Raw genomic sequence first — 24,220 nt, 5'->3', positions numbered from 1 at the left:
GACTTAGGTAAGATACTACATCTTCCTGGGTACTATTTTCCTCACCTGTAAAATGAGAGTTGTATTTGATGATGTCTAAAGTCCCTTTCAGTTCTAATCTACCAGTCTATGATACCATACTTTTTAAAAAACTCAATAAACAGAATCCACAGTAATGGCATGCCAAGTACTAATCTAATTCTTACACAAATCAAGTGTGTATCCTGAATAATAATAAAATAGTCAAGGACTTAAAACTAATTACAAACTTATAAACTGAATACTATAATTAAGATCTGATTATAAATTAAAGTTTGAGAGCAAAAATTAACACAAAACAAAAATTTCAACTATTTTGTGAAACTAGTGGTGAAAATTTATAATTCAACATACTCTTAAGACTCACCAAAAAAATGAATATGGCTATGAACTGAAGAATCTATAACCATTAAAAAGACATCAAAATACAAATTTCTACTGCAAATGAGGAAAATGTGTCTGCTACAAAAGATTTTAAAGATGAATTAAATGAAGAAACTAATGCAATTAATTTTCTCATTTCCATTCTCTAACATAGATTATTTAGCTAAAATAGCTCCCAGGAATCATCTGCTTGCCTTTCTCCTTAATATATCCAACTTCTCAAGTGCATCCTCTCTATGCAATCGATGTTAAAACAAAAAACATGTTTTCATGTAAAACAACAAAATACAACACTATGCAAATGCATTTTAAGTTAGACACAAACTCTATTAATGATATTTTATGCAAAGTTATGAAAGTTTCCCTGTTAGGAGTATACAGTACATAATAATCCACAGAAAGCCTAGGGAAAGAAAGTGAAGTACCATGAGGCAATAAAGTGTCATTTTAATTTTATAAAACTGCCTTTCATTTTAAAGAAAAACTCAGAAATATAGTGAACATATTCATGTACAGTTACATCTACAGTATTCACTATATACACTGGCTTTGTAACTTGCCTGTGTGTACACAATTTCAAGGGGTTTTAAGATATCAAAAATATATAGTAAATTAATATCACTTAGAATCGAATCCACACTGCTCTTTGGGAGCTGATATGGAATCAAGAAAAAGTTTATAAATCAAATAATGGAAACATCTCTCCTTCCTAAAAAGTGAAGAGTCACTGATATGAAAACTGATAAAACACAAAAGGTATTATACCACTATTTATACAATCTAAAATAAATTATTTTCACTCTCGCTAAATTAGCATGTCACTTAAAAAACTGTGAGGAGAAGAAAACTGAATTAATACTACAAGATCAGTAAAACTGAGCCAATAATACAATACAGTACACTATGTAAAATTTGGATTTAGAAGGCATTTTAATACTGTACTCAACGGTATCAAAGGATGCACAATTTACCCATTGTGTCATTTAAAGACTGAATAAACATTCAGATGAAGAGATGAACTATCTCATAAGACATGACATTTTTCAGGAAGAATCCTGAATTTTGTTATTTTTTTAATTGGTACTAAAACACCACTCTATAGAAAAAAGGTTAGCTCTACACTCTGGCTAATAACCAATATTAATCATAGGGTAGATGCACCTGAGTGAGGGATGCTTTTCTGATGCAAATGTAATGAATTTCATATATGGATATTCTGAACCTAAAAATACTATAAAACAATAAATTGAGGCTCTTGACTATTTGTCAACTTTTTTTTAATGGAATATGCTAAAAGCCACCTGTTTTAATATCTTTATATTATCTATTATTTTTTAAGGTATATTTTTCAAAATTATATATAATGCTGATACTTGAGGGTTTTAAAATTTTGCTACATGGAAGAACATGTTAGACTCTATCTAATAAAAGTTGTAAAGTCACAGGAATCCTTCAACTCAGGATGGAAATAAAACGAAGTGTAGTCAAGTGCCAGAAGCACCATAATTATCACCAGCTTTACTCAGTTGGGGTCACTTAAGAAACAAAACATCCTTCAAACTTTGTCTCCATCCTGAGCTCCATTATTTTATAACCTCTTCAGTCCAGGCACCAAGTGTTCTCCATTCTTTACCAAACATACTCAAGATACCGTTTAGACCAATTGCTTCATTTTACAAGTTAAGATCAAGTGACATGCTTAAGGCTACAGGTAGTTAATGGCAAAGTTAAGATTAGAACTCAAAATTATAAATACACATCAAAAAATGTAAATTTTATTAATATCTTAGGTTGTATTTAAAGTTATAATAAATGGCCTCTTGAAGTTTAACAGAAAAAATACTGGATTTGGAATCAAAAGACTTGGGTTCTAATCCTGCCTCTGCCACTTGCAACTACAACTGTGAGTAATCACCCTATCTGAACCTCATTTTCCTCATATATAAAATTAGATATTTTAGAGTAACATTTAAAATCCTTTTTAGTTACCAAATCCTTTAAGTTTCTATATTTAAACATAAAAAGCAAATATTCATAGAAGGGAATGTTTATAAGCAATAACACCATGTTTAACTAATATTTGTTTATTGTAAACTTAATAATTGATTTAAAGAGTTAATCTAGGTCTAATTCAACAATTTACACTTCCCTTCAAATCCACTGAATTAGAATTCTTACTGTAAAATCACTACAAATTTGGAGAAGAAACAAATTATGACCAAGTTTTTGTCTAGGTAATTTTATAATATCATGAGTTGGCTTATAGAGAAGTTTGGACTAGACTTTCCTGAATTTCCTGAATACTCTGTCCACTAAACCAAAGCATTAATAAGATTTTAGTTTCCGTAACTTTTAGAATCCCAAAATTAAAATTTCAGGAAAAAACCTGAGCCTCTCCCTAAAAAAATAAACATTCAGTAGCATTTTGGTGAATAGAACCACTTATGACACTATGCTTGCAGAAATCAAAAATCTCCCAAGAAAACTAAATCAGGGAATAATAGAATCTACATTTGTTTTCTTCATATCATATCACCATGTATAGAGGTCAAATTACTAATTTAAAAAAAATTAAGACAAATCCAAATTTGTTGGCAACATATCATTGCAATATTATAAACCTTTCTATTCAAACTTGCTAGAAAACAAAATTATTGACTAAAACTTTAAATTACATTTCAATGGTAATAAGAGATTTTTCATTAATTTCAGCTGCATCACTGGAAAGGAAGTCATTCTCTCTCTAATATATTTCAAAAACAACCCTACCACTAACTACCTCTTTCTCTTTATGGCATTTTCATTACAATCAAAGACAGATTTACTGAGAGCAAAAAAAGCACTTAAAGCTACTAAGAAGAAAAAAAAAAAGATGTGAACAAGAGTAAGGGCAGGAGGTAAAAACTGGAAAAGAGTTAAGAAAACACCAGCATTGAATTAGGTGGGGGTGGGGAGGAAATATCAACACCAGAAACTGCAATTCATCAGACAGGAAGTCCTGAATCACCTGACCTAAGCACAGGAAAACAAAATAAATTTTAAAAAAAATCAAAGGAGAAATGGTGGGTAGACTCAACTCAACTGCCATCTAAACCTTCGAAGAAAATGAAACGCCAGACATGGTATTTAAAAACCACTGCAAGTACAAATTATGTTGTTCTAAGGAATCTAAGACAGCAAAAGCACGTCTTTGCTATCTGGCATATTTATTCAGGCAAATCAAAGACCTAAAGCAAAACCATTTTTATCCCAAGCATATATGATCTGATTTTCACAGTTTCAGGGTTCTCAAGAACAGAAGGGGGCATTTTCTTTATTTTACAAAGATATATGCTAAATAAAGTAAATTGATCTTACCCATTAATGTTGCCAGAAGACACAAGGAGTACATTTCCTTGTCAGTCTGCTCCTGAAGTTCCTTAGAAGATATTTTACTAGTAACAGCAATATCTTCATGTTTCACAATGTGTGCTGAGTGTGCTGCACTGGGCTGACCACCTTCTTCTTTACCTTTTAATATTTCTATTGTTATTCTATCACCATGTTGTAAGGGCACAGGCTCTTTTTCCATTCCAGCTTTGGGGGGCATTAGCTCTTTAGGAGGAAAACCATATCGAATACATTGTAAATATGGAGGAATATCAAATTCTCTGGCTATGCTTTCCTGAAGTTCAAAATAGGTTGTTGAGGGTTTGAGTGTAAGCATTGACTGCCGGCCATCATTTGTTGTTATACGGATCTTCTTCTCCTTAGTAGATACTGGTGAATAAGGGGCCTTGGTAGGTGTAGCAGGAGCAGATGATGGACCATCACGAATGATGCTTGGGGAAACAGTTCTAGGTTGGGCTTTTTGTTCTTGTTTTAACTTCTCAGTTTTCCGTTTCTGCATTAAAGAAGCTTGTTCTGTAATGTTCTGTTGAATAGTTCTTTCAGTTTTACTCATATTTAATTCCTCCTTGTGCAAAGTTTTTGTTTTCTGCCCAGTAAGAATAATTTTAGTTGGAAGTTGAGACTCCAAATCTTGCCCATGTTGTACATCTTCAACTCTCTGAACATGAGCACCATCAATATTTACAGGAGTGTAGTCATCAGGATTCTTTTTGGCTGTCTGATGCAATATAGTGTGGACAACTTTCTGAACTAGAATTTCACTCCCAAATTCACCAGGGAAATGTTTGGTAACAAGTTTCATTGCAACGTCATAAACATTGCTATTCAAAGACACATCACTTTCATACTGGAACCAATATACTGTTTCTCTGACCACTCTCCCACTCCATTCCAAAGTAATAGGAAAAGCTTCAGGCAGATTATCATATTCTTTACCTTCCCAAAAATGTTTGAATCCACAACCGCATTTGCCTCCAGTGGATCTAGTATTAGTTCTGTCCCCATCCAAATATACAACAGAACCATCACCTCTAACTCTTCGCACTGATGTACCATGGCACCAATTACAAGCTGTTAGATTACTCAGATTATAGTCTGGTACCAGAACATCCTTCCCTGAATCATATGAGCACACCAGGTTATTCAAAGGGAAGCTATAATTTTTGTCAGGTCTCAGCTGTCCATGGGTACTTTTGGCAAGGTTATACAATTTTCCTCCTGGGCACAACCACTCAGAAGGGACATGGAGTTCAGAAAGGGCACCACAGATCAAACACTTGTGAAGGCGATTATCCATCACTGCTTTTTTTGCAGCTGCTGTTACTTCTTCAGGTTGAACTCCTATTACCCCAGTTCTCCTATAGAAATATTGATGAACATCTGCAACTAAACTAGGATGAATACCATGTTTGTCCATGAAGACTTCTTCCATAGCAGCCACAAGTCTCAGTAAATATTTGTCCTGCAAACTTCTATCTCCTCCAATCACGCACCCACCATCCTCCTCAAGTTTAATATATTTTTTAATGAGGTCCTGAGGCACTCCCCATGCTTTAGGAAGTAGCTTCATAGGCAGTTTGGGTAAAGCAGCCCCTTTTATGCCAACCAAAGGAATATAGTGGTTTCGGCCAGAGCTGCTCCATGCAATGCAGATTGGTTTGTTCAAATGGCCATCTCTACCAGTGCACTTCTCTGCAGGGATGAGTCCAGGAAGAAAAGTGGCAGAATAGTCCCCAGAGCTTCTCATGCCACTGAGGGAATCCAGGAGAATAATAGGCCGGTGTAGCACATTGGCAAGGCCAAAAATATGGATGTTCCTCAACCCCAAGGGTACACCCTCAGGTGGCACAAAAAGGGGGTCACATTCGTTGATAATGTCCTCCCATTCAGCAGCATCAATGAAGTCGTGAAAAAGGGCTTGATATCGAGCCAGGTGCTGCTGAAAGTGCTGCTTAAGATTCTCTCTCAAGGCATGCCAAAATAGCTCCCGGCCCACTAATGCCCGGGACACAGCATGCACCAAGCAGTGTCCGTCCCCATCTACATGCACTGGAATCAGGCACTCCTGACTCCGGTTGGCCCTCTTAATGTCCTCCAGGGTATCATGCAAATAGAGCAGACTTCCAGATCGGTCCTTGCCATAACCCACAGTGTTGACATGCTCAGGCTCAATGAGAAAGGCGCGGTCGCCCAACAGGGCGCAGTCAAACAACTCGCCCTGATTCATGTCTCTAAGCAGCTTAGCCCTGCCCGTTTGTTTGTCCATCCCATATCGGGCCAGGATGGGCGATAACAGTTTGCAATGATAGTTGGAGAGGCCCAGCACCTTTACCAGCTCCGTGTTCTTCTTGGGGGCCCCCGTCACCCCGAGCAGCGCGTTCCGCAGCAGGTTGTGTAGGACCACGTCCGGGTCGGTCACCTCCTCCACCCCCAGCAGCTGGTGCTGCTCGTGCCGCTGCCCGCACTCCGTGCACTCTATGCTGGCCGAGCCAGAGGCCGGGAAGAACAAACGCGCCTGGCACTTGGGGTCCGGGCAGTTCCCGGACAGGATGCGTCGGTCCTTCCGCTTCGCGAGCCCCCCCGGAGCCGCCGCCGCAGCGGCGGCCGCCGCCGGCGCCTCGGGAGGAGGAGGAGGAGGAGGGGGAGGCGGTGGCGGCGGCGGCTGAGACATCGCTCTCCGCTCTCGGGTCTCGCTCCGCGCCCCGGGCGACCCCTCAAAGGCTCATAGCCCTGACCCGCACTAGCCCCGTTCAGCCCGGCCCAGGCCCCGGCTCGCCTGACTGGCGATTCGCTTTCCTCTCCTTATCAGCCCCACTACCGACACCTAAGTGAAGGCGGAAGCACAGGACGCGGCTTCTCTAATTGCTTCTTCACTGTCGTAGCCGTTGCCCCGAACGTAACGGCCTCCACCCTACCCCGCACACTCTCTCTCACACTCTCTCTCCCTACCCCTCTCTCACACACAGACATACACACACGCCCTCCCGAGGAGAACGCGCAGGCGCGGCCTTCGCTCTGCCCCCTGGGAATTAGAGTCTACCAGCAGTGTGCTCTGACCTCAGGATAATGAAGGCTTGGGCCGGGTCAGGACTACGAGTGCCGTGAGGCAGTGCGGCTCAGAGCCTAGCGAAGGAAGAAGAGGAAGGGGAAAGTATAGAACTATGGTAATGCAAGGAGAAAACAAGATGGTTCGCTTTGCCTGCTGGGAGGTGTAGTCTAAGGTCGCTCCCTGGTCTGCCTGAAGGCGCAACCTTGAGCCACCGAGGGACCACATTTCCTAGGTTGCCCTACGGTGGTACCTGTTGCACTTCCCTACCGCTTTGCAGGATTGGGAGAAGGAAGGGTGCCGGTGAGGACCCGGTTTTATTTGCCGGGAAATAGTAAGGAAGTCTTTTGTATTCACAACACCTTTAAGTGGAGTGATGGGTAGTTCGAGATAGAGAGAGTTATTGGGAAATGAACAACCAGGGAAGTATTGGGCTGAGAAGGTTGGAAGGAGTTGTGAACTAGTGCGGGAAGACGAAGAAAAGAAAGGTTTGGGATTTCCCTGTGGGGTCAGGGGATTCCTCCCTGGTCTTTCCAGCCTCTCAGCTCTTCCTATTTGTTCCCTCCTCCCAACCAGGGCGGGGATGCTGGAGGCAGCCTCTAGCTAGAACTGTCACTCCGGGAAATGAGTTCAGTTTCTCTTCCGATTCATCTTTGCAACTCACTACATAAAGGTCAAGAGAGCTGAGTCATTTGGGACCAGGGAAGTTATGGGTTGCCAGGAGAAGGAGGGGCAGCCCAGGCCACCACCTGCTCCTGGGAAGAACGCTGAGAATCCGACTGACTACAATCAGAGCCAGTCATGCCTCTGTCTCCCAGGTGGAGTGTTTGTTTACCTTTAAAGACATTATTATGGCTTGCCACTAACTAGGATCGCGGCCACGTTCCTCTCCTAATGAACGTTGATCTCTCTCTCTCTCTCTCTCTCTCTCTCTCTCTCTCTCTCTCTCTCTCTCTCTCTCTCTCTCTCTCTCTCTCTCTCTCTCTTTCTCTTCCTCCTTCCCTCCCCCAAATATGTGTGTGTACGTGTACACATACAACTTATCTGATCTATCTATATATATCTATCAGGTTTACAACTGTGCTGTCATCAGCACTTCACTTTTCTGGAACAAAGTTTATCTTCATGGAAATGCTGATGTTGCTTTCTGGAGACTTAGATAAACTGCCTGAACGTTTCTGTAAGTCTTGGCACAAAATGTAGACAGAAAGTACTGAGCTTGAGGTCATGTGAGCTTCAGAGGCTGCCAAGGAAACTGCCGGTCCTATTAGCTGCTTTGACTCGAGTCACATGAATATTATGAAATGAGTGCTCTGGGAGGCAGTTAGTTGTTCCCCCACTAGGATCTTGGTTTTGATTCTCTTCCAATATTTGTCAACTAATTTAACCAAAAAAGAAAAATGGCTTGTGGATCATTAAAGCAAAATAATTCCTATTATCTCTTAATTCTTCCTCTTTTTTTTTTCAAAGCCCAAGTTATCTTTTTTATATAGTTTTACTATTTCACTTACCTTCATAGAATTAATTTTCAAATGCAAGCAATTGGAGTGATAGTACTCCATCGCCAAGTTAAATAAATTCTTCCAGAACTAATTGCTGAGAATTAATTCACTCTGTATTTTCTGTAGATGTCTGTCTCACAATGCCTGGCACATAGTAGGCATTTACTAAGTGCTTGTTGAATAAATGATTCAATTTAAAGAAATCTTGTTTCTAAACAATTGTGATGTTACATGTATTTTTTTAAAGCATCACTATAGTATGTACAGTTATATGATTGCTTATATGCAATCAAATAATAACTAACAAGTAGTATTTTAAGGTTCTAAGCATTTTGCATATAGTATTTTAATCAAATCCTAGGTAAGTAGTAAAAGTGATTAAAAATGAGAAAAGGTGCTATAATAATTTCTTTCAAGAACCATATTATGATATATTAATTTAATATTTAATTTTTCTGAGTTTTGAATTATAAAAATAAGACAAAATATACTTGTCTAAAACTGACTTTCAGAATTATTTTGTATATGTGCATACATACAATGGATAATACACAATATCCTATAAATAATATATACACTTATAGCATACATGCTTGAAAAATATAACTTTTAGATAATCATATTTTATCTGTTTAAATAATTTTTAGAAGTTCCAAGTCCTTTTTAAACAAAAAAAACATAACATTGCTCTTGAAATACTTATTGCAATCCCCCTTACCACTATTTAATCAGCTTCATTACTTGTCTGACCTCCCTAAAAATCTCTAAAATCACTAAAAATATCAGACCTTTATTTAGTACCTTTTCCTAAATTCCATTACATGAGATGTCAAAAACCTTCACAATATCCTAGTAGTATAACTAATAATGTATTTTATTCACAGAACCTCAGATTTAGGCAGGCTCTCAGCAGTCATCATCCATGTTCTGCAAACAGTAATACTGAGCTAAAACTGTTTCTTTTTCAAGTAATATTTTGATCATATGGCAGCACCACATTTTCTTAATTTTCAGCATATATACATATAAGTATAATCAGGGGGATAGCCACTGAAATTATAGAAATAACTTGAACCAGTTACTTCTAATCTAGAATTGTGTCAAAAAATACTTCTTGGAAGAAGTGCTTTTTAAAGAAGAGAGAGATCTTAGTGGAAATTAATTGTATAGGATGTTCTGCAATGAAGTGATGCCTTCACAACAGGCTAATAAAGAATAGATTAGGCCATAAGGGTAAGCAATCCTCTTTCTTTTCTCCTTTCCTCTCCCATATATTAAATGGTTTTCAGGAGAGATGATCTTAGTTTATTTCCCTAGCCTAAGAGAAGATCTAGTTATCCAGTTTGTCAGGCTGAGGCCAAGTGACTTTGCCATGGTAACCAAGCCAGAGCACTGTCCAGTTACCTTGACCCCTGAACTACACAGCTATTTGGTGAAAGGAAGAGAGGAAGAAAGGATTCTAGCAAGCCAAGATAGGTTTTTGAGTCTCAAAATCAGAGGAAATGTTCTCCCTATTGATGATGAGCAAGGACATAGGGACAAGGGGAAAGGGATATGTCAAGAAATATCAGTTCTGGGACTTCTCAGCCTGTACTTTTTAGAGTTTAGTGCTGTTTGCTCCCGCTTTGTGGCAATTGTCTATCTTCTTAAATCTCATAGAATTTCATAATTCTCTATTTTTAAAAAGTAGCTACATGTTGTAGTTTCCTGCTGTATTGTTAGTTCCGTGAGACCAATGAATGTCCTTTCCCTCAAAATACACCTTACACACAGAGAAAAAAAAGTAAATCCAAAGCCCCAGTGAGATAAAAAAGGGAACTTAATAATTAATTTCATTTAGTTGGCTCTTGTGTTTTTAAGAATAAAATTTCAGTTCATAAGCTTTTGTAATTAAGAATGAGGAACACAGAATTTGATTATATATGCAATGAATAATAAATGTGCTTCATTTTCAATTCACAGCCAATTAAGGGGAAAAGGCTGAGAAATAAAGGAATAAAAGAGAAATAAAGTAGACTGGGGATATGAAGTTAAGCCAAAGACTTGAACTTGAGCCACCTCATTCCTCTTCTAGGTCTTTAGCTTCTGACAAGTTCCTGTTAAATACATATGGATCTGTAACATGATATAATAGTAAACAAAGAAAAAAATAGATATTATTTGCCATTTATTATATAACTGAAACATTGGAGATGCTGAGTGAAACATAGAAAATCATAGATTTAGAACTGAAAGAGATCTTATAGGTCGTTTAGTATAATCCTCTCATTTTATAATTTAGGAAACTAAAGCTCCACATTGTCTCTCCCTGTTATTTTCTCAAAAGCAGGAACTATCTTCTGCCTTTCTTTATATATCCTCAGTGCTTACTTGGTACAATACCTGGCACATCTTCAATAGATACTTAGTGAATGACCAAATGATTTGATGTTTACAGATTGTAAGTGTTAGAGCCGGGAAAGGAAGATTTACCCTTTAAGTACTTCAATACTAGATGTGATACTTCCTGTACATCCTTTGGTACTTCAACAAGTCTATTTCTCTGAAATATGTGTGGCTTGTTATGTATAGATTACAACTTATCTACACCTCTTTATACTGTATAGTTCTTATCTATGTCTTTATATAAATCCTCCATAGAAGATCCATTCAATATGTTGGAAGACTTCCTTGAATTCTTTTCCTATTTTATGTATACCAATAGAAAATGCAGGCTATCTTTTGTCCTTTCTTTTCCCTACATCACAGACCCACTCCAGATATATTTATCTTTAATAATATTTTAATTCACTCAGACCTCATCTATTATTCTTTTCCCATACAAATCATTGGCAGAAATATGCTACAGCCTACATTTTTCTGAAATTCTGTGGTTGACAGCCACATTGGATTACCAGAAGAAAATTGGTATTAAAAGAGTTGGACTTTTTGAGAAGGGGGCAACCAAGATTCCATTAAAAGTGCTACACAAGTTTCCCAAATGCACTGGAGCTTGATCTCATCATTTCTGGGCCTGGTTCTATTTAGATAGATATAGATATAGATAGATCTGTAATACCTATACAAACTTGACTAAGTTATGTACTAAAGTTCTACTCTACTGTCACATGACAACATGAAGGCCTATATAGAGTCTGATTTTTATTAGTCTTCCAGCCTCCAGATAACTTTTCTTCTTTTTTTCAAGATGTTGAATATCTAATTTAGTTTTTCCATTCCAACCCTTGCCCTCACACTTAGAAACTTCTGTATACATATTGATGTTTCCTCAGATTCTCCTGACACTCAGTTCATCACCATCCTTAATTTCCATGATGTATATATCTTCAACAGCTACCCACAGAGATGGTCATGTGTTGAATATCTTTGTCACTCATACCTCTGCCATCTCCATTACTTTAAGCTCTGAAATTTCTTTTATTGTAATCTCCTTTTTCTCTTCCTAAAGGTCAGGGGAAAAAAGGAGAAGGAAGGATAGGGGTGAAGTACCAGAAGAACAGGGAGGAATGAAAAGATTGGAGTTTGAAGCAAAAATAAAGAACAAGTTTAGCATGTGCCAGGCAAATCAAATCACTACCATCTTGACCACCAAACCTTAGGAGTCTCTCTTGAATTCATTCCTGTATCAAAAGCTACTTAATGACTATCTTAAATTTCCCATCATCATCTCACTGAGTCCAAACAAAACACCACCTCTCTTATTTTCTTCACAATTCTTTATTTCTATTGAAAACAACCATCATTTTTATGCCTGTGATTATAAGCCCAAGTGCTCTTTCTGTCTCTGTCACTGTCTTTCCATATACATGTCAAAATATGTATATACAGACGTGTGTGTGTATGTACACACCTCCCAGTTCAGTTCACTAATTGCTTCCTATGAAACTTCAGTTAAATTACTTTGGAGATTTCACCATGCCATTCCTATGTTTGGAAACCTTCAAGGGTTCCCCACACAGTGATCTAGGATAAAATACAAATTCCAGTCCCTCCCAGTCTAAAATCCTTCACAATCTATCTCCTGTCTACTTTTTTAACCTTTTTCATACTAATCAGACATTCGATTCCAAACAAACCAGAATACTAGCTGTTCTCTCAATCTTCCATCTCCTGGAATCATCTCCTGACTCCAAACCTTTGGATATATTATCTCCTATAACTAGTTTGTACTCCTTATCTCTGCTTCTCACAATTATTTTATTCCTTCAAGACTCAGTTTGGGCTTCTCTGTGAATCTTTTCCTGAACCCTATAGTATCATTGTTCTTAGAATGCCCCCCACGTTTTACTTATCTTTTAAAATGTGTCTTCTCAGGTGAACTTAAACTCAATAAACAGATGTTTTCAGTTAGTAACTAACAGTGCTTTGTCCAGAAAAGGTCCTTAATAAATGTTGACTTAGATTGAATTGAATTTAGTTGAATTGACTAGCTAATTTTATTGTTTATCCAATCTTTACAGTTTTTCTTCCATAGCTTTCATTTCTTTTTTCACTTTTTCTTTTCTATTTATAAAAATATTTCTTAAACTCATTTCATCTCTTCCAAAAATTATAGTTGTGTTTGTGTCCAAACTGTATTTTTCTCTGAAGCAGTTCTTGTAAATGTTTCAGAATCATTCTCCTGCATTTAAATCTTGAGGTTCTACAACACTTCTACAGGGAAAATTTGGGCTATTACTGTTGCTGTTTTCTTGGGATATTGAATCTCAGTGACAGGCTAAGAATCTACAAGCTTTCAGTGCTCCCAAAATTCTAATTCAGAGCAAAGTCAGTGTCACCACTCTGGTCTGAGCTCTGCAAGTTTCTAACCTGGATTTAAGTCTGAGCCAGAGTAGACTACTGCTGAACCTTACCCCTGTCAACCAACTAGAAAGCTCCGTTGATTCAGAGCAACAGAACTGTAAGCTCTTCTTTGGCCTGGGAGGTTCACTTTGGTTCTTCCTTTGCAATCTGGAGTAGAATTTGAAAGTGAAACTTTGCTTTGTGCCTGAAGTTTGAGCCACATCACTTCTTCAAAACTAGTTCCTGAACATCCTCCTTTCTCCGTACACTGACCAGGGCCTCCCTATTGTGGCATATCAGTGCTACATTTAGACTCCCTTCTATTTTGTCCAGGATCTATGACCTAGGACTGAGAAGTGAGAGACAAATCTTCCACTTGTCATAATCACAGGCTACTAACATGGGCCTAGGAGATGCGTCTGAGCTCACTCTTCCCCTGGTGGTGTAGTGCTCTGTGTATATCACAGCACAGTGTGTCCCTTGCCTGAGCCCAACTCCACAGACTTCCCTGCCTGTCTCTCTAGACTGAGTTAGACTGGACAGAGATCTCAAGTGAAGCCTTTTCTGGATTTCCCTATCAGGATTTGGTTTGCTTCACTTTCTAGAACTGTTAGGAAGAGTGTGTAGAGAGAAGCTCATGATATTGCTTCCTACTATTTCACCATCTTGGTATGCTTCAAGTGAAAAACTTTGTAACAGAGTTATCCATAAGTAAAATGGATCATCGCAGGAGGTGGTAGGTTTCCCTTATTGGAGGTCTCCAAGAAGAAACAGACATTTCTAAGTTTATCGCCTTATCAGGGATGTCATAGATATGCATCCTGTTTGGATATTTAGTTGGACTAGATGATTTTTGAGGTTCTTTCCAATTTACATTCTGATCAGTGGTCTCTAATTTGGAGACCACCTAGGAAAATTCTAAGCAGACAGAAATTATCTGGGATAAGATCAATAGAGAAGAGAAAGCCTGAAATGAGTACTTTCTGCAGAACTCTCACCATACAAACTCAAATTTCAGCAAACCAAACTAGTAACTTAGTCTTCAATAAATCCAAAGATACCAGTTAGTGGGGTCAAACTCATTATTTGACAAAAATTACTAAGAAAACAGAAACAGTCTGGCCAAAATTATGTTTAGAACAACATCTCACACACTATGGTCATATGACTTGGATATAAAAGGTCACATAATAAACAAATCAGAGTAAAAGAGAAATTACTTTTTGGATTTATGGGTAGGGAAACAGTTCATAACCAAACAAGGAACAGAAAGAATCACAGAAAATAAAATGGACTATTTTGATAACATAAAATTTTAAAAGTTTTTTTCCACAAACAAAATCAATGTAGCTAAGTTTGAAAAGGAAATAGTTAATAGCAATGAAAAAAAAAAAAAGAATCTTTAAAGTAAGTTTCTCTGGTAAAGGTCACATTTCCAAGGCATATAAGGAAATGCTTCAAATGTATAAGAATAAGAGCTTGCCTGCAACCAAGAAAGGATAAAAGGATATGAACAGACAGTTTTAAAGGAGAAAAAAATCCAAGCTTTCTTTAGCTTTATGAGGAAATGCTCCAAAACATTAATTATTGGAGAAATGCAGTTTAAAGCAATCCCGATGTTCTCTCTCATGTCTATTGTATTGACAAAATTGAAGGGAAAGATAAATGAAAAATGTTCTTGGAGCAGAGCAAAAACAAATACTTTGATTCATTGTTGATAAAAACCTGTAGCAAGAGGTAGAGAATGCTGAATGTGGAATCAGAAAGACCTGAATTCATATCCAACTTCAGACACTTCCTAGCTATGTGACCTAAAGCAAGTTCTTTGACATTTTTTGCCTGTTTTCTTAATTGTAAAATAAGAGTAATAGCACTGACTTTGAAGGGTTGTCATAAATCTCAAAAGAGATATTTGTAATGCATTTAGCACAGTGTAAGGCACATAGCATACAGTATGTAAATGCTTATTCCCTTCTTGATGAATTAGTACAGTTATTTTGGATTAACAGTTGGGAACGGTTCTAAAAAGTTACTAAATTGCATAATCTTTGACCTAGCTGTACCATTACTAGTCCTAAACCCCAAAAAGCCAAAAAGAGAGAGAGAGAGAGAGAGAGAGAGAGAGAAAAGACCCACTTTTCATACTAGCTAAAAATTGGAGACCAAAGAACTGTTTTATTAGGGAATTTTTGCACAAACTGTGATATGTGAATGTAATGAAAAATGAAAGGTATAAGGTCAAAGAAAACTGGGAAAATTTTTATGACTTGATTCAGGGTATAATGAAAAGAACCTGAGAAGCAATCTGTACAGTAAGAACATTGAAAAATGAACAACTTTAGAAGATGTAAGAACTTGAATCAACACAATTGATCGACCATGACTTTATAGGACCCAGGATAAAGGTGTTACCTGCTTCCTCACTGAGGTGATACAGAATGAAAACTGGTTTTCTGGATATAACCAGTATGGAAATTTCTTTTGCTTAGCTGTACCTATTTGTTATAGGTTTTTTTTTTCTTTTTTCTTTCTTTTTTTTTAGGGGGATGGTAGTATGGAGGTAGAAAGGAAAAAAATTTTTGATCGAAAAAAAATTTAAATCAAGTTTCAATAACATTCAAACTTGAGCAATTGCCATTTTTATCATTATCTTAGTTCAGTTCCATTCAAAAAACATTTCATCAGTGTCTTACTACCCATAAACAGGGCATGACCCCTGTGAATTCAATTAAATTCAACAAATATTAAGTGCTTACTATGAACAAGGTACTATCCTATCTCTTTTTTGAGGCTGTTTTGAGGCAATTGGGGGTTAAGTGACTTTCCCAGGGTCATACAGCTAGGAGTGTTAAGTGTCTGAGGCCAGATGCTCCTAAATTCAGAGTCAGCGTTCTATCCAGTGCTCTATCCGCTGTGCCATCCAGCTGCCCCAAGATAGTATTCTATCAATCAGTCTGTTTTTAAACCTGTATTAAGAATCTCATCCTGCTGCAGAATAGCTAGAAAAACAAACATCTTCTCCATATTGTGTTGGCCACAGGACAAAAACTTGTGAAAGCTCCAGAGACTGTATCATAGAGTTCTAGGAAAAAGGCAAAAATGGAGAGAGTGGACAAAATTTGGGTAGGAAGCTGGATCATCTCCATCTTGCATCCATTAGGATTTTGTAGAGTTACTCAGCATAGAATTAGTGCTTCTCTGATTTCCCTTCAAAAACTGAATAAAGGCAGTTACGAAACCATTGGTCCAACACCCAAATTAATAATTCAGCTACTGCTACTTTAGAATGACCAGAGAGTGTTACACCTACTGGGCCAGGTTGGATGGAAGGACCCTTGTTGACCCAAAAACAGATTCTTGTTCCCACTGTTAGAGAATGCAGTAGCTCTTCATTTTATCACTCCTTTGGAGTCGTACTTTACTTTGCTACAAGTAAAAGAAATTAACACAGAAAAAACCTGATTTGAGTGGCTGAATTAAGTTAGCAAGTGTTCATGTGTTCCTCTTTCTCCATTGCAATTTGTGTCCATTTTTTGCCATTGTTTATTTTAGTGTTATAATAAGTATATTAGTGACTACTAACATTTCTTTCTGTGTTCTGTAGGTGATGGAAACTGGAAACCAACAGAGTCTCAAAAAATGTCCAGAATCTGTTGTAGATGCAAGCACCCACCTTAGTGGGGTGCAACTGAACAATGAACTCTTCCCCAGCAATATCTAAAACAGGCAGTACTTTCTGCAACTAAGTCAGCTCAAGGTGACTAAATAAGATTAAGTAAATGCATATATATACACACACACACACACACACACACACACATATGTATTTTATATATATACACACACACACACACACACATGTATGTATTTAATACACACACACACACACATGTATGTATGTATTTAATATTTTAGTGAGGTCCAAAGCCTAGAATAAAAGGGATAGGGTAGATTCTAGGGAATGCACTAAGTTGACCTGGGTTTTTCTACTCCAAACATCAGAGCTTGTACCTATTACAAGCTTGTACCATTACATATTCAAACACGCCATCCAATCATGGATCTATTAATGATATCCCTGTGTTAGAGATGTAGAATACAAAGAAAGAAATTTAAAAGTCCCTATGAGGAGCTTATATCCTTCTAGAGAAGGGAATTGTAAGCAGTTTTATGTCATGGACTCCTTGATCTGGTCAAACCAAAAGACCCCTTCTCAGAATAATATTTTTTAAATGCATAAGATATATAGGATTACAAATATAAATAGTATATAGCGATATATCAATATACATATATATGCACACATATACTGTTCTAAGGAGTACAAATAAATAACAGATAAGACAATACAAGAACTTTTAGGAAGGAAATAGTTCTACCAATAGGAGGCTCAGGAAAGACTTTTCATGTGAAATGACACATGAACTGGATAGTAAAGGAAGTTAGAGATGAGAAGGAAGTACCACATATTATACAAAGGCACGGAGGTGAATATGGTATATTAGATGTATGGTACAAATAGGTCAATTTTGTGGCTCTTTCCAATAATGAGGTGATTAAGATCAGTTGCAATGATCTTGTGATGAAAAGAGCCATCAACATCCAGAGAGAGTACTATGGGAACTGAGTGTGGACCACAACATAGTCACTCTCTGTTGTTGTTTGCTTGCATTTTGTTTTCTTTACCAGTTTTTTTTTCCTTTTTGATCTGATTTTTCTTGTGCAGCAAGATAACTATATAAATATGTATACATATATTGGATTTAATATGTATTGTATTACCTGCCATCTAGGTGAGGGGATGAAAAGAAGCAAGGGAAAATTTGGAACACAAAGTTTTGCAAAAGTCAATGTTGAAAAATTACCGGTGCATATGTTTTGTAAATAAAAAGCTTTAATTAAAAAAAAAAAACAAATAGGTCAGTTTGAACATATTTTAATATGGGAAAGGAATTAAGTCTGCAACAGTTAGGTTTTTTTTCCTCTAAACATATTTCCACATTTATCATGCTGTACAAGAAAAATCAGATCAAAAAGGAAAATATTGAAAAAGAAAAAAAAGCAAGTAAACAACAAAAAAAGGTGAAACTACTATGTTATGATCCACATTTAGTCCCCATAATCCTCTTTCTGGATGCAGGTTGCTCTCTCCATCACATGTCCATTGGAATTAGCCTGATTCATCTCATTGAAAAGAGCGAAGCCCATCACTGTTGATCATCACATAATCTTGTTGCTATGTACAATGGTCTCTTGGTTCTACTCACTACACTTAGCATCAGTTCATATAAGTCTCTCCAGGTCTCTCTGAAATCATCCTGCTGATTATTTCTTACAGAACAATAATATTCCATACCATTCATACACTATAATTTATTCAGTCATTCTCCAATTGATGGGCATCCACTCAATTTCCAGTTTCTTGCCACTATAAAAAGAGCTGCTACAAAACATTTTTGCACATGTGGGTCCTTTTCCCTTTTTTGTGATCTCTTTGGGATACAGATTGAGCACAGATACTACTGCATCCTAGAGTATGCACAATTTGATAGCTCTCTAGGTGTAATGGAAAGATTAGGTTTAAATTGTAATGAATACAAATATCAAGATGAAGAGGTTGCATTTTATCCTAGGCAACTGATAGTCACTGTATATTGAGGGGCATTGGGTGAGAATTATAACATAATAAGATCTGTGTTTTAAGAAAATTGTTTTGGCAGCTGTTTAGAGAATATAGTGGAAAGAGGAAAAGCTAAGAGTCCAATTAGTAGGCTGTTGAAAATCCACTGGAGAAGGAAATGGCAAACCACTCCAATATTTTTACCAAGAAAACCTCATGGACAGCATACTGTAGCCTACAGGGTCATGGAAAGTCTGACAATGGCTGAGCAATGAGAAGCAGCAGTAGTTTGGGGGAGGGTTAAGTGCCTAAGCTAGGGTGGTGGCCTTGTGAATAGAGAATAGGGAACAATAGAGGAAATGGAGTGGAAGTAGAATGGGTAAGTCATGGCTATGACTTATATTGGATGAAAGGATAAGGAAAGGAAAATTCAAAGATACTCCATAGTGAACCTGGGTAATTTAAGGTTATTGATCTCTCCAAAAGAAACAGGGAAGTCTAGAGAAAAGAAAGATTGGGATGTGGGGGTGGCAGAAAGAAAAAGCTCTGTTTTAAATATGTTGAGTTCAAGATGCCTTTGGATCTAATCACTAATTCAGTTCCTTGTGCAAGCATAATTTACTCTCTGATAAATGAAGGATTGTACTGTTGAAGGAAATGTAGGGTTACCCCCAACTCATTACATATTGGGCTTGAAACAACATGACATTAAATGAAAGACTGTTATAGTGAGAGTAGGAAGAATCTCTTAGGTCCTTAAAAACAAAATTACAGCCATATTTCATCATTTTAATGTAAGATTTGGCTCTAATAGTAACACTACCACCATCAAACAATGTTTTAATTGTAATTAATGATTATGAAGTCATTAATTAATCTAGCATAGTAACGCTATACAGAGCATGCATGTGTTTTCTATGTTTAAGTTTCAATGTCTTAGCCTTAGGATTTTTCAGTTGAAAACCAGTTTCTAGAGGGCAGAGACTATGACAGTTTTTATCCTTGTATTTGAAATTAGTTAAGCTGACTTTGATTCTCAGCAATATAGTATAATCCATGGAAGTGACTTCATAAATAATAACAGGTTATTTTCAGAATGTGAGGAGAAATTTTAAGTATCATTCCCCACATTTCACAAATGAGGAAACCAAGGCTTGGGTTAAATAATTTACCAGAATTATGCTAAGTTAGCAAGTAATCGGGCTAGGATGCAAATATAGGTTTCAGGGCATCTACTGTGTCATGCTGTCTCTCAATGTTTGTTGGTGGTGGTTGTTGCCATTGTGACATGGTAACACATACTTAGAAATGATTGGGGGTAGGGACAGAAGGAGCTGGCATGGTGAGTGAATACTCTTCTAAACCAAGGAGTCCTAGGTTCAAAGCTCCCTAATAAAGCTAGATAACTCAGTGCTCAGAGACTATAAATTGCAGAGAATTTGCCAGTCTACATTTGTGTGCATTTTCTTGGCATTTTCCCTTTACTAATGAAATCAAAGATCTTTCACTTTACTTAACAGATTAAGTTACTTTTCTACGACCACATAGGTAAGAAAGCCAGGATGGGAAGCTAGTCTCCAGATTTCAAATTCAATATTCTACTCACTGTATTAGCAATTATTGGAAAGTCTTAAACTCCCAAATTTTGAGGTTTAATTTAATGTAATACCTGTTTTTATCTCTGGATATGTTTGCCACAGTTTATTTTAATCAACAACATCTCTCATTTCAGAATTGAAGCTCAATTTATTCATGAGCAAATAACAGGCATTTTCATCATCTATATTAATGAATATGTAAGTATTACATTTATATAAATCAGCAATATATAAAAATTACCATAATTTTTTGGCTTATATAGACTTCCTATGTCAATCCTAGAATGATAAAGAATTAGTTTTCCACATCCTTCTAGTTAATGTATGAGTATCAAAAAGTAATGAAAAATAATCCTTTTGAAGCCAATTTCTGCAAGCCCATATTTTGTAGACTATACTAGAAGTCATCATATTTGCTTTAGTAGTGCCATATTGGGACATTAGCACTAGGTGTCAGCAGACCACAACTACTCAAGAATTAATGCCTAAACAATCTGCAAGAAAAGGCCCTAATGATATTAATAGACTGGATAGGCAGTCTGATATAGTAGAGAGCGCCATCTTCAGCATCAAGAATACATGGCTATCTAAAGTAATCCCAATAGACTTTGGATAGAAAATGCCATTTGTATTCAGAAAAAGAACTATGATGTAAATCAACACATGCTATGTTCACTTCTTTTTTCTGTTTTTTTTTTTTTTCCTCCCATGGTTTTTCCATTTTGTTCTGATTTTTCTCTCCCAACATGATTCAAAAGCAATGTGTATTAAAAATAAGCAAACACTTTTTAAAAAAAGATCTGGATCTAAAAAATATTGACAAATAGGATCCTTTACATGTCATTTTTGCCACATAATGTCCAAGGCAACTCTCTAAGACTGGTTGGTAAAATCATTTTCTTCATTAAGAATTCCTCCCACAAGTAAAATCATAGATTCAGGCCAAACAACAACAGCAGCAAAGTAAATCCCAGAAGTGACTGGCTCAAATTAATTGGTTAACAATACACCTGCACAAAAAAGGGTAAGTTATCATATAACCTTTCCCCATTCAAAAATCAGGTAAAAAATAAGTTAAAGAGCTAGAAGAGATCTGAAATGCTAAGCAAAATCTTCATGTTTCCAAACAGCATAATATTGGACAAAATTACAAATAAAATATCCATTTAAAAAAATGTATGGTTTATTCTGTTTTGTAAGTTCAGCCATAAAAATGGAAATCAATGATTGCTTGTACCAAGTAAAGAATATTGAAAAAACCTAAATTACAGTCCTGGCTCATCTACTTCCTACCTGTGCAATCTTGGGAAGATGTTACCTCCTGGGATTAGTTTCCTCAGCTGCAAAATGGAAGGTTAAAGAGATGATCTCTGAGGGTCCTTCTAGACCTACATCCATGACCACATATAATTGTTATATATAGGGAGAGCATATAAGATTAGAAGTCAGGACATTTATCACCTTTGTGATCTTGAGATGGTTACTTAATTCCACTTGGCCTCAATTTCTTATTTCTAACATGGGAATGATAATATTTTGCAATGTTACCTCATGCAATGAAAAACTTTAAAGTGTCTTCTTAATATTTTTATTTGTATATCTACTGTGTGCTAGGCCTCTAGATTACATGCCTATTGTCTGACTTCCAAGTTTGTTCACATTAGATACGAGGATAAAAACCAACATAGTCAATTTCTCTTCAAGAACTTATGTTATGGAAAAAAAAAAAAAGAACTTATGTTATGGGAGAGAAGGGAATAAGAATAAGACTATGATATACTAAAACTTAAAACACTAAAGTATGGCTTCAGTTTATTCATATATTTAAATGAACTTGGCCACTGTCAATCCACAAAGGGTTGATTGGTCAAGTTCCCCTTGAAAATAGATCATAACAAGCCCAAGATGCCATTTTGATTATGACAGAATGATCAGTGCTTTAATAGAGCACTGAGCAAAAGCAAACCCTCAAGTAGTAAAGACTAGAGATTTTAGAAGAAACTACCTCATGAGATTCTATCCTAAGAATGGTAATATCATTTTGAGTAATTTAAGATGTTGGGCTAAGCTTCCCTATTGTATATGGAAATCATAGTAAGACTTTCATTTCTCTATTAAGGAATCAGATGATTATAAACAAATTGTGTAATATAACAAGAGTGTAGTGTATATATTGATTGAAAAATGTACAATCAATTTGACCAAATCATTGAGTGTTTGCCTTTCTTTGGAGGGTGTGTTATTAATTTTGACTCTTCTTTTTCATATACTGCCTTAAGTACCTATATTCAAGAACTTTAAATAATTTCAATCAAGATTTCAGAAAAGGTAAAAGTAACTTCTTCAGTAATTTGAAAGATGCGTGTTTTTTATTTTTGTTTTTGCATATGTGGGTCCTTTTCCCTTTTTTATGATCTCTTAGGGATATAAGCCCAGTAGAAACACTGCTGGATCAAAGGGTATACACAGTTTGGTAGCCCTTTGGGCATAGTTCCAAATTACTCTTCAGAATGGTTGGATACATCCACAGTTCAACTAATAATATATTAGAGTCCCAGTTTTCTCTCATCCCTCCAACATTCATCATTATCTTTCCCTGTCATTTTAGCCAATCTGAGAGGTGTAGTGGTACCTCAGCATTGTCCTAACTTGCATTTTTCTGATCAATAGTGATTTAGACCATTTTTCCCATATGTCTAGCAATTATTTTAATTTCTTCATCTGAAAATTGTCTTCATATCTTTTGACTATCAGTTGAAGAATGGGAATTATAAATTTTAGTCAATTCTCTATATGTTTTAGAAATGAGGCCTTTATCAGAACCCTTGAATGTAAAATTTTTCACCAGCTTCTGCTTCCCTTCTAATCTTGGCTGCATTTGTTTTGTTTGTCCAAAATTTTTATAATTTAATATAATCAAAATATACATTTTGCATTTTATAATGTATACTAATTCTTCTTTGACCACAAATTTCTTCTTTCCCCACAGATCTGAGAGGTAAACTATCATTTGTTGCTCAAATTTGCTTATAATATCACTTTTTATGTCTAAATCATGAAAACATTTTGACCTTATCTTAGTATGGTGTTAGATATTGGTCAGTGCTTAGTTTCTGTGTGGGCATACTTTCTCGTGACAAATTCCGTCCACATTTTAATAGATGAAAAAGATGGAATTTAGTAGAATAAATATCAAGTTCTACACTCAGATTTTAATAACCATCTGTGTAAATACAGGATGACAGAAAAGTAACCCTTCATTTTTTAAAAGACTGGGGATTTTTAAAGAACTGCAATTTCAGGCACTAGTAAGATATGGCAGCCAGAAGACCTAGTATAATCTTTGTACTATTTCATTTGTTCTCTATTCTAATTAGACCACATTTCAAGGACTGGGATGCTGTTTTTAAAGAAGTATGTTGACTGAAAAGTTGGAAGATATTCAGCTGATGGTGACTGATGAGAATCATTTGAAGGAATTGAAGATATTTATAATAAAGTAGATAAGAATTTGGAAGAGCAGGAGAAGTAGATCTCTTGTCTTCAAAAACGAGGGATTATACTTGTTAGTCGTAAAAATCCAAAACTATAATGGAAAAAGATTTTGATTAAATATAAAGAACTTAGTCTTGACTCTAAAATATCCTTATTATATTACTGTTTTGTAAGAAATGACCAACAGGATGATTTCAGAAAGGCCTGGAGAGACTTGCATGAACTGATGCTGAATGAAATGAGCAGGACCAGGAGATCATTATATACCTCAACAACAATATTATATGATGATCAATTCTGATGGACATGGCCCTCTTCAGTAATGAGATGAACCAAATCAGTTCCAATAGAGCAGTAATGAATTGAACCAGCTACACCCAGCAAA

At 36.4% G+C, this 24,220-nt stretch overlaps 1 protein-coding gene and 1 long non-coding RNA gene across 2 annotated transcripts in view; one reads left to right on the top strand and one right to left on the bottom strand.

The window, feature by feature from the left end:
• Positions 1-6,749, bottom strand: part of VCPIP1 (valosin containing protein interacting protein 1) — a 33,920-nt gene extending 27,171 nt beyond the window's left edge. The window contains exon 1 of the mRNA XM_051970099.1: positions 3,760-6,749. Coding sequence (XP_051826059.1) covers positions 3,760-6,463 — 2,704 coding nt within the window. The 5' untranslated portion in view covers positions 6,464-6,749. The remainder of the gene's footprint in view (positions 1-3,759) is intronic.
• A 257-nt stretch (positions 6,750-7,006) lies between these two features.
• Positions 7,007-23,966, top strand: LOC127543806 (uncharacterized). Its single transcript, XR_007949310.1, has 5 exons — positions 7,007-7,656; positions 16,727-16,879; positions 20,475-20,538; positions 22,620-22,668; positions 23,718-23,966. It is a non-coding gene; the product is annotated as an uncharacterized LOC127543806 (long non-coding RNA).
• Positions 23,967-24,220: the final 254 nt, after the last annotated feature.

This window comes from Antechinus flavipes, chromosome 1 (genome assembly GCF_016432865.1).
Source record: "Antechinus flavipes isolate AdamAnt ecotype Samford, QLD, Australia chromosome 1, AdamAnt_v2, whole genome shotgun sequence".
Classification (NCBI taxonomy): domain Eukaryota; kingdom Metazoa; phylum Chordata; class Mammalia; order Dasyuromorphia; family Dasyuridae; genus Antechinus; species Antechinus flavipes.
Note: the sequence above shows the minus strand (reverse complement) of the source record. Positions and strands in the feature narration are given on the sequence as shown.